Below are 12,043 nucleotides of genomic sequence, written 5' to 3' on the forward strand. Positions count from 1 at the left end.
GTGGACATCATCACAGTGGGCTTGTGTGATGTTTTCCGACGAGTCCAGGTTTAGCTTGCAGTCTGATTCACGTCAGACTTTCATATGGAGAACGCCAGGTACCCGTTACCACCAAGACAACATCATTGAACGACACCGTTACGGTGGTGCAGCATTGCTCGTTTGGGGTGGAATTATACTGGGTTCCAGAACAGATCTGCATGTTCAAACCGGAACCATGAAAGCCCAAATTTATCGGGACATCATTCTGGGACAACATGCACGTTTGTTTAGGGGTGTCATGGGCGCAGAATTTGTGTTTATGGATGACAACGCCCGTCCTCAATAAGCAAACATCATAAACGAATGCCTTGAATCTGAGGATATAACCCGTATGGAATGGCCAGCATTCTTGAATCCGAATTCAGCATGACTTGAACCCGATAGAGCATGTGTGGGAAATGCTTGGCCGACGAGTTGCAGCCCGTCAACCGCCTCCTACATGTGTACCGGAACTTCGGAGAGCATTGCTTGCTGAGTGGAGTGATCTTCCCTAAGATCAGATCGATAATTTAATACTCAGCATGCCTAGGCGTTGTATGGACTGTATTTCATCGCATGGGAGACATACAATGTATTAACCATCATACCAACCATGTAATATTAAGTTTTTGTAAAGGAGATATTTTTTACAATTGCTCCAGGGAGCAAAAATCGTAGTTTTTATGAATGGTATCATACATACACCATCGTTTTTGTTCTTTATCTTTTGTTTAATAAATAAGCTTTATGAATAAGTAACGTTTGTTTTGTTTCTGAACCTTTATTTGCCGGAGCTGGCATTATCCTTAATTTATGGACATGAGTGTAGAACAGCTATCTTTCTGCACTGTATCTAAGAATGAGATTTAAGTCTATATATTTACCAGATCTTCTATATTTCTTCTTTTAATGAAGAACTTGACCATATTTCAATAACATGCATACCACATACTAGGTTACTTTTACTTCATTCATTATCATTAAAAATAAATAAAGAAAAATGAAATTTAAATTTTGGGATTTATAGAAATGATAATGGGAATTTCAGTTTTTATAATTTAAACTCAAATTATGAAGTTTTATAATAGTAGAGGCAGTAAAATTAAGTTTGCCCCTCATGGCAAAAATCCTAGTTATGGCTTTGATTCAAGCTGTACTGCTCACTAGCATTTAATATGTTAAAATACGGTAAAAGAAACTGATGCATAAAACAATTCTAAAAAATTATATTTAAAATTCGAAACTGAAAATCTTTCATTTATGATTTTATTATGATTGAATGCAATGATTCTCAATAAGAATGATAAAACTTAATAACAATGAACAAAAATAAAATTGCATCTAACATAAAAGTATACAATTCCGAAAGATTTTGACTTGCTGAACATGAATATTAAGTTTTTGGCTCTTGTTTTTGAGATATTACCATGTTAACAGTTAAAAAGCACTTTATGAGTATTATTGTATGGTAAAAAAGTGGTAAGAACCGTAGAACAACATTACCAGGGAAAATGGTCAACCTAGATGCTGGCAGACTGCTGTTGGGCAATTGTAGGAAAGAGCTACTCCTCATGTCCAGTACAAGCGCAATGCAGAATGCAATAACGTGTCAGCACTGATAAATGAACGATTATGCTGTAATGCATTTGCATCCTATTTTTGTTGTATTTTTATGTATACTAATATTGTGTGTCTATAAATTGATGAAGTTTTTATATATTTGTGTTTGTTCGTTTTTCTGTGCATTTGTATTTTGCTTTCTATATACTTATGTGTATGTTTCAATGTATGACATTGTGCTATTATAAATGTATGTATGTGTAAATGCATGACATTGTGCTATTATAAATGTATGTATGTGTAAATGCATGACATTGTGCTATTATAAATGTATGTATGTATAAATGTATGACATTGTGCTATTATAAATGTATGTATGTATAAATGTATGACATTGTGCTATTATAAATGCATTAAATGTGCAATTTCAGAGTAACCAATAGCCAATTCAGCTTTTTTTACAGTTAAACTTGTGTTCAGCACATAAAATTACTATTTTTCAGGGACGCAGAAACATTATCAAAATTTCTTGTCCAGTGTAATTACTACAAAATTATATCATTTCAGTCTTCTTGGAAACTCATTTAAATTAACTAATGTAATTATTCAATTGTCAGTAAAATATAAAATAAGAACATTTTTGTAAAGAGTGTTTTTCAAATGAGAAATCAGTAATACGTTAAATTGGCAATGTCGTAAATACTGAATGGTCTTTACTTTTAATAACAGTGTGAAACATGAAAAAAATTGCAATAGTTTTTGAACTAGAAATTTTTTGATATGAAAATACTTTGATTCTCAAGCATATAGTAAAAAGCAGTAGAAATTTACCTTTCACAAACATATATACAATCTAAAGCAAGAGACATCTGATCCTCTAATTCAGGGACAGAGAATTCAGTTTGCTGAAAAAACATAAAAAGCAGTCTTCAATATTCATTTAGCAATGATAAATGTCAATCAATTTAAATATGTTTTTTTTCTCAAATAATTAATTTAAACTCATACAGACTAATGAATGAGATGCACAAATATGAAAAAAAAAAGATTGAATGGAAAACAATCAACATAATGGTATTTTATTAATACATAGACCACTCAATGTGCAGGTATGTCTCTACTAACCTAAAAACTTTGGTATTTTTTACCTCATCTATAAATTTGAAGAATGAAAGCTCATACAGAAAAAATATAATTTTGATTATGTTGACAAAACTGGATTGGAATGGTGCCATGCTAGAAAGGGCATTTTTTAATGGTGCCATAACTAAGCAAAACTTTGAGGGAAATAAGGAAACATTTTGAAAATGGTGGAGATTTTTTCTGCTTTGAAAGCAAAGCAAGGTTGTATAGAGATGACAGCAAAAGAACAATTACTTTACATGTTCAAGACATTGCACAGACAATCAGGTTTTGTGGATGGTACAATTTCTGATGAATGGACTCAGGAAAATCCAATGTTTATAGAATACAATCCTGTGGCCATTTTCAATTGCGATGAGAAGCTGCTCTAGTTTATACCACCATATTTCTTTCAGACCCTGTGCACACAAATGTGCAGGTTTCTTTTTCTCACTGTAGATATAATTTTCTAACCTTGAGGAATTCACCCTTCAAGGATATTGTGTGTGTCACCATTAAAGGCAGAACCTACCTGAGGTTAAAAAGAATATCTTCAATGAGAAAAAACAACCCTTTCCCCCCCCCCTCAAGTCTGTTAGCACTGGGTCTAAAATGGATAACAAAAAAACAAATAAAATTGATGCTTTGGGGTGGGGGGGGGGGGAAACCTGGATTCAAAAAAAAAAAATTTAGCCATGAACAAGATGAGTTAAAAAAAAACTTCAGTCTCTCAATGGTTAAAGTAACAGGTTTGGCAGAGGACCTGAAAAGGCACAGGTTTGAAAATGTATAAAATTATCTTGTTTTTTACATCTAATTCTATCGAATTCTATTCTAATCATTGATATTCATCAAGCAAACCAACTGTATATAAAAATGACATATTAATCTTTAAATGTTCTTTTTTTGAGCTGATAATTTTTTCATAGTTAATTACAGTACTAACAGCCAGGAAAAATTATTTAAAAAAAGAAATTGATTTCAAATTGTACTATTTATACAGTATCTAATAAGCCTTAAAGTATACAATGGCCTTATTGAAGGCGTGCAAAGCCTAAAAAAAAAAGCATCCATAAAATAAATCTACTGAAGTAACGTTAATTTAAAAATATATAACTATCTTTTTTGTGATTCCAACTATAGTAAGAAAAAAGTTTGGATTGCAAACATAAAGGTAAAAAAAAGAAAAGAAATGCAAACAAAACAACAAAACATTTTAAAAAATTTGCAAAATCACAGCCACACATGCTCTGCAACAAACAAAGAGTAGTTTCTAATTAGAACATCTACCAGCAAATTCGAAATATGAAATGGAAATTATATGACCTCACCTTATGTGCAAACCAGATTCTGAATATTTTTATATTCAAACTGGTTTCAGTAACGAATTCGCACATATGCAAAGTTACACATTTAGGGGTTGAAATAATATGCTGAAAGATTGGTGGACAGGTTTAGCAGTTTCTTGCAAAATATTGGCCAAATGAATATTAGACATTTTGGAAATAAGCTGTTTAGCTATTCTAAAGTCAGCAAAAGTAATATGGTGAAATATTGTCTGCCAACTGAGAAAATTATGCACCCAACATTTTGCTTAATCATGACTAGAACATCCACTGATGAAATCTGCTACAATTGCAATTGGTTGTGGTTCAACCTATTGTTAACAATTTCAGGTCTAAGTCTGAGCCTGACTCGGGCTTAACTTTTAACTCTCGTAGCTATAAAATGGCTGAATATATATGTTTCCTGTGTTTTTAAACATAATCTATAAATCTTCTAATTCTAAAAAAAAAATATATAGATGGCAGCAGCCAACAAATGTAGCTTTATGAAATGATGTAGAGTATAGTTGAAACACATTTGCCTTCCTATGTAAGGTAGCCGTGTTTGTTGTGTTTTGCGATGTCTCATACACGATATTTAGACTTATCAGATGTCGATGATTTGGCTGGCTGAAGTTAAAGATATATTAGCCCATGATTATTTGTTAGTCATCAGATTCAGATAATTCAGAATACCAGTCCGCTTTTATAAGAGATAAAAATCACAGTTCTCAGATGACGATGATAGCACTAGTAAAATATGTTTGATTTTTTACTTTTGATGTATATTACTTATTTTTTTCAAATGTTTTAGGACATATACTTTACAAAACTGTTACTCATTTTACATGATGAAAAGGAGCAAATCAAAGGCAGAAACTGGAAAAAGATTGAGGAAAGAAACTCAAACTTATTGTGAACCTTGTGGCTTTGCTCTATGCGTAAATGTGTGTTTTGAAGTGTACCATACCAACACAAATTTTATAAGATAATATATTTTTTTTAATAAAAACTATTTTTAGATATTTGTACAACATTCGGGTAAGTTTTTATTCAGAATTTTTTTGCAATTTTATGTTGAAAAACAATGTTTCCTTATGCTGAACTTTTTTTAAAACTCTAAAACATACTTTTTAATTATTTCTCAATAAATATTAATTATTAGTATCTTTAAATAATTGCTATATTATGAAATAAAAGCGTTTGAAATTTCTAGCTAAAAAAAACTGTCAATATACATATTCTAAGTATTTTTAAAAAAATCATGAAAAGTGTCAAAACCCCAGTCCACAGGGACAAACATAGTCGAAATAGCACAGACCCGAAAGTGTTAAGACATAATAACCCAGAAAAGAAACATTATGTAATTTTAACCAATGTAAGTATGGGAAAAAATAAATACAAGTTATTTACCTCACGCCTTGAATTTTCAAAAAGTTTCCGGCAAAACTTCAAGTTAGATTTTGATACATCAACTAAGTATCTTCTTAAAAGAATTCTCTTATTGCCTGGTTTATGCTTTTCACAGCGATCCAGGAATGGCAATAACCATTGGTTAACATGACGCATGAATAAATTTTCTGCTGACTAAATATAAAAAAATGAATTATATCAAAGAATAAACCATAGATCATTAAACAAAAAATATTTAACAGAAGAACATCAGGCATTAGAACAGTTTTGATTACATGCTGTAGACCAGCGGTTCTCAACCAGTGCTCCGTGTGAATTTCACGAAGGCTTCGCGGCAATTCGTGGAAAATAAAATAAATCAGTAAATTTGATAGATGATTAAAAAAAGGAGGCCCACATAGTTCCATCATAAAAATTTTACACAAAAAGGGACTCCTCGAGTCAGAGCTCCGCCATAGAAATAATATACTGAAAACGGTTCTGTGAGTCAAAAAAAGTTGAGAACCACTGCTGCAGACAAATTCTATGTTAAGCAACTCATACAAAGATAGAAATTATAATGATTGAAATTCTTTTAAAAGAAATGAAAAATGCAATGATTAGAAGATTTGTCATCAATTAAAAAAAATCTAATTCTCAACATTAAATGGCAATTGACCTAAAGATGAAAACAATTTCTTATACAAAAAAAATGTCTCCAACTAAGGAAACACGAGATTAATGAATCGTGATTAAAATACCAGAAAATACTATAGCACAACATATATAAATTAAACACAAATTTTAGAATTTTTTTCTCTCGAAACTTAGAAAATTTTATCTATTTTGGATAATATGATAGATGGCTTACCTTAGACATCAGCAATTGAACCACATCATAGTCATCCATTTCTTCAATTATCTTCAATGGGATATCTTTCTCCAACATGCACTCATATGTCAGGACTTCCAATGTTTTCAAATGATCGAATAGTCTTTCTAGCCCTTGCACATTTCTTTCAACACCCAGTTTCACAAGATCCAAAGCATTGTCCACAATGCTGCTTCTGCTTTCAATTTCATGGGCTCTTTCTATGAACCACTCAGTCAATAACAAACTATTTTGTACATCTCTAAGGGGGGAACAAAACAAGGGATCAAAAACAAGTATATTAATAATCTGCAGTCAGTTACACCAGAAATTTGTTTCCCTAAGAATTATAAGCAAAGTAACTAGTTATGAAATGATTTAATTTACCTATATTTCCAATATTTTTTATAATCTTCATAGAAGTCAATGATGAAATCTTCAGATGCAGGGGTAATAGCAGGTCTGACAAAAACATAATAAGGTAATTAGACTATAATACAAATACAAAGGCCACAACAGGCAAAATGCCCAATGAGGTGGCTGAAAAAAAAAACGCCCATAAAAAACATGGATGTCTAATAAAATAAATATCAAAACTATGAACAGATACCATCAAAGTTCAACAAAAATGGTCATTATGGCTTATCCAAAACCTGGGCCAAATATAGTCTCCCACCACAAAAAAAAATACTTTTCAGTTATAATTCTTCTAGAGTTACCAAAGGTTTTGCAACTAAAAAATTTTAATGAGGGGCTATAGTAATTTTAGTTCAAACAAGGGTTTTAAAATGTTATTTTAATTTATAAAATATGATTGGTTGCAAAAACATTTTCCACTTCACAAAATGGAATAGATTTCTTGCACTGAATTTATATAAAGCAGGATTCAGAGTATAAATCTACAAATGTAGGGGAGGGACAAAAAGGAGGGCTGACACTTGGAGCAGAACTACCCCAGGTAGTAAATTTTTGGGGACAGTACATTTTAGTAGGCAAAAAAAAACCGTTATAAAATTATCTGATTTTACAGTAAAGAGGGTGGAAAAATCATGTGTACCCCTCCTCACAAAAATCCAAGTTAGGTCACAGATGTATAAGGACAAGAATTCTTCGATTTAACATTTTTTCTCCTGTATAAATAGGCCTACCTAGGTAGATATGTTTCTTTTAACATTTTGACTTTGACATTACTTTAAGGTATAACTTTCCTTCTAACCCCTGTAACATTTTTCACATGCGTTGTTGGATGTTGGTATTTTGAAGCATAAAAGCTTTAAAACTACTTTATGATTACCAGATGACAGCATAAGAATGGGGCAACTAATTTTTAAATATGTTAGTTAAATGGCACCTAAATTCAGTTAGGTGTTTCGTCCCTGTAAAAGTTTGCTACATTACACTGTTGGGTGAAACACTACTTTTACAAAATTTTCCCTAACAAATTTATAAAACAAATTATGGCTTTCTTTGTGGTAAAATAAACAAAAATTCATGCAACTATATCATATACATACTTTTAACTGGTATTTTTTTTATTATTATGAGCATATAGTGCTGGTGGTACTTTAAAGTAATAGGTTAATTAATTTTTACGTCCAAAAAAAATTTTTGAAAAAAACATATTTCTTTTTGTTTTTGGGCTTTAGTTAGAACTAAAATAGCCCATCCCAAAAACATTTGCATCATAATTATATAATTTTTTCATAATGAGGTAAATAAAGGCATAGGTGGAGATACAGGGGGGGGCATTGCCCCCCCCCCCCAGCATCAAAAGTGGATTCGACTGATCTAATGTATACATGTATATATGAATTGACACATCATCATCATCATCGTGCCTCCAGACTTCTAAGTCTATCTCCACCTATGGATAAAGGGTTAGAATAGAGGAAATAATGATGAAAAGGTACCTCCTTTTTTTTGCTATAAATGTTAAGAGAATGAGTAAAAAACTTTGAAATCACCAAAGCTCATGGAAACTAATGGCAGCTGGTGGTTTCGCAGGGTTCTACAACCATAAGTTTTTGAAAAATAAATAAAACCTTACTGTAAAGGAACTGCTTTATTTTTCTAAAATTCAAAAAGTTCTTCTGAAAAAAATTTATCAAAGAATGATTCAAACCTACTTAAATATCAAGTAAATTCACACAAGATAAAAAAAACAAACTTGTTTAAAATGATCTTCTCCAAAGTTTTGCGAAAACTAACTTGGATGCTCTCACCCAAAATTTTTAACCCCTTTATCATCAGCGATATAATATAGGGTAATTGAATTTTCTGTATGTTATGCAGAAGCTGATATTTGGAAAGAAAAGTGATTTGTCTCCTCCGGGAATCGAACCTGGGTCCCCTTGCATACCGAGCAACTGCGCTAACCAATACACCAGAGACACACTTTTCAATTCCTCATAACACACATTAGTAGCGTGAAGCGCTGAGTGGAGTCATAGCAAAGGGACCCAGGTTCGATTCCCGGAAGAGACAAATCACTTTTCTTTCCAAATATCAGTTTTGGCATAACATCCAGAAAATTCAATTTCTCAGTATATTTCAAGCCGAAAAAATACCATCTCTTCATAACATAGGGTGTCCGAGAAAGATCTTTATTATTCTAAAAATTAATAATAAAAATACCAAAAGGCGAAATGAAATGCAGTTTACAACAAAGGAATGAAGAAATCTAAGTTTTTTAGTATCAATTACCTGAGGTAGATGGCGCTAGTTGCTTGGCAGTTGTAATAAGAAGCAAAAATGGTGACCTCACAGGAGAAAACGCAATGTGTATGGAAACAAGATCACCAAAAACCGTGCAAAGAAAGTTTCACCTGATGTGCCATAGAAATTTACAAAGTATGCCTTCAATTTATGCATGGATGCAGAAGTTTAAAGACGCAGGAAATGTTGAGCATGTGAATTTCTCGATTTCTCACCAAGTGTCAATTACAGCATTGAGTAAAAGACCATACCAAACATTACATTTGGGACTGTCTCGTTCATGTTCGACTGAAATGCGTCTCTGATTCGTTCGACACTTTCTTCTGATGCCGATGGTGGGCTGTAATTTTTCACATGCTCAACATTTTTGGTGTCTTTAAACTTCTGCATCTATACATAAATTGAAAGCATACTTCGTGGATTTTTATAGTTCATCAGACAAAACTTACTTTCCCTGTTTTTTGGCGATTTTGTTTCCACTGACCACCATATACACTGCACTTTTTCTTACGTGGTTGCCATTTTCATTTCTTATTGCAGCTGCTGAGCAACTGGCACCATCTACCTCAGGCAATTGATACTAAAACACTTAGTTTCTTCATTCTTTTTGAAGCAAACTGCATTTCCTTTCACCTTTTCGTAATTTTGTTACTAATGTTTAGAATAATAAAGATCTTTCTCAGACACCCTGTATTGCATCCAAATGTCAGTGGAATAAATTCAAACAAGTTCTCTGTGTTTTCTTTCCTCTTTCTTCACAATCAGGATTTTTTATAGTAACCCTATCAACTGGAGTTGCTTTTCTTTCCATACTCTAGTAATGACTTTTTCCCCCCACACATAAAACATATCTTTCCACAATATGTATGTAATGTATTATCCCTTATATTATATGTTTTTCCTTTCCCCTTCCTTGTTCTAACGTGCGGTTAGGTTAGGATGAGGTGAGGTCACCAGATTTATCGCTGATACGTCAAATAGAGATAAACCGAATTTGTTACCAAAAGCTTGTACATGAAGTGGCTAACCTACAGCCTGCCACTGCTCCAAATAAAAGTAAAAAAAATATGAAGCTTGATAGAAGTATAAAGTTCAGAATAAAGATAATGAATAGGGATAGATAGGGAAACATTTGGAGGAAGACAATTGAAATTGGCTGGATGCTATTAAGCTTCATCCCTATACTTGAAAAAAAAAAATCATTCTAGTTCTAGTCTTGAATGTCTAAGGACTACACCTGGAATGTTGAATGCACCAACAATGAAATAAGCACATACTTCTGGTATTTGAGTTCACACCAATCAGAGACTCTCCACTGGTCTTCATTCCATGGGCTGATTACCAAGCCAGAGTCAGAATATCTAAAAAAATTAAAAAAGGCATGTCCTCCAATTACTATTTTACAAACCACTGTTTGTTGCATCTCATTAGGCTTAATCATTTTACTATAACATTAAATATTTGAGTTGTACAGCTGCAGCTCTTTCTCTATTGATGAGTTATTCCTTTAAAAAAAAAAACCATACACACACTCTCTTTCTCTCTCCCCCCCCCCCAAAAAAAAATACTCTTAAATTCATTCTATTTGAGCTTCCTCAAATTCCTGAAATCAAGTGACCAGATGTATATGGCGATCTTTCTTTTCCTGTTACAGTCGACGGTCATTATAACAGCCTCAAGTTATAGCGACCATTCTATTATAATGACCGGTAGGATAAGTTTCAAATGTTTTCACATAATGACTATCATGTGTTTTCCTTTTGATATAACAAATCTCCCAATATAACATCAGATATTCGACGGAATGAAGAGGGTCGTTATATCAAGAATCAACTGTGTAACTTTGTTTAATGGCTACCAAAAAATAAGTCAGAAATTCATATAATCTCTATTTGGTTGCCTAACAATATGCAACTGGTATAGATGTGTATTAATTTGTAACATATATATATAAACATATTAAACCCATTTCCCCCTCCCCTTCTTCTGAAAAATCAATTTCAAAAAAAGACAAACAAACCCATGACAACTGAAGGATTGAAAGAATTATAGTAGAATGTGATTTTTACAAACTTACTCAAGTTTAGGAAGTAACAACTGATACTCAACAGGAGATGAAGTTTCTGGGAAGTTGCTCAGAATTGCAAATCTATGTTGAAGCGTTTCTTTGCCATGATAAGTGAACATTGCAGCTATTGCCTGCCAATTAGTGTTATGTGCAAAATTAATGCAAGTTTCCAAACCCGCCTGAGAACGGAACTTTTTGAAGAAATTATAGTCATAAAACTCTTCTGCTATTCCTGGACCTCCTAAAATAGCCTGGGAAAATAGCAGGAATAAAACTGTATTAGAACCAAGTTAAATTGAAACAAGAGTGTCACAAAAAAATAAAGTATTGTATGAGAAGCTTAGAAAATAAAACCATACTTCATATGTGCATAATCTGTCCAAATAAAGCAGAAGTTTCAGTCTGCAATCACAAAGCTGTTTTTGTTCTAGTGTAAGCCTGAAAAATAGTTGTAGTTTATTAAAAATTAATAAATCTTAGTAATGTGAATAGAGAAAACAATTTGATGATGAATATACAGTGATACCCTGACTAACAAAAAAAATTAACCAATACTTTTTTCCCATGGTTTTTCAGTCTTGGCTAAAAAACATTTTTGCTGATATGGACGTGTGCGGCAACCTCAAACAGCCACGTTGTGACCTGAAATTTTGGGTAAAACATCGCTGGAGACATAAGCGGGTAAAAGGAGGCATGGAGACCTGCCCCCATCATCAAGCCAACCAAAAATTAGGAGAAAAATTTATTATGGCAGTAAAAAAATTAATACATCAACTGTTAATTCAAATGTTTTGAAAGGATGCTAATTCCTTGGAAGAAAATTTTTGTGCTCCCCTAAAGCCTTTTGTGTCCCTTTCAAAGATTGATCCTGCATATGCAGATCAGAATTACTGCCTCTCGAGCCCAATTAACTAAAGTCTGCCTCAGAAACACTTTCCAGATGCATCGCCATTTCTCTTAATATTTTTA

The 12,043-nt window shown here is 32.6% G+C and overlaps 1 protein-coding gene across 2 annotated transcripts in view; it reads right to left on the reverse strand.

Annotated features, from left to right (window-relative positions):
• LOC149079146 (NBAS subunit of NRZ tethering complex-like) overlaps positions 1–12,043 on the reverse strand; it is a 110,917-nt gene that overhangs the window by 55,467 nt on the left and 43,407 nt on the right. For both annotated transcript variants that reach the window (XM_089240028.1, XM_089240029.1), the window contains exons 19-25: positions 11,434–11,512; positions 11,084–11,325; positions 10,284–10,367; positions 6,679–6,753; positions 6,292–6,553; positions 5,442–5,615; positions 2,413–2,486 (exon numbers count right to left, since the gene is read on the reverse strand). In XM_089240028.1, the coding sequence (XP_089096154.1) occupies positions 2,413–2,486; positions 5,442–5,615; positions 6,292–6,553; positions 6,679–6,753; positions 10,284–10,367; positions 11,084–11,325; positions 11,434–11,512 (990 nt within the window). The remainder of the gene's footprint in view (positions 1–2,412; positions 2,487–5,441; positions 5,616–6,291; positions 6,554–6,678; positions 6,754–10,283; positions 10,368–11,083; positions 11,326–11,433; positions 11,513–12,043) is intronic.

Source organism: Pholcus phalangioides, unplaced genomic scaffold (genome assembly GCF_987345545.1).
Source record: "Pholcus phalangioides strain wild (caught in Gottingen) unplaced genomic scaffold, Ppha-v1.0 ptg000012l_1, whole genome shotgun sequence".
Lineage (NCBI taxonomy): Eukaryota > Metazoa > Arthropoda > Arachnida > Araneae > Pholcidae > Pholcus > Pholcus phalangioides.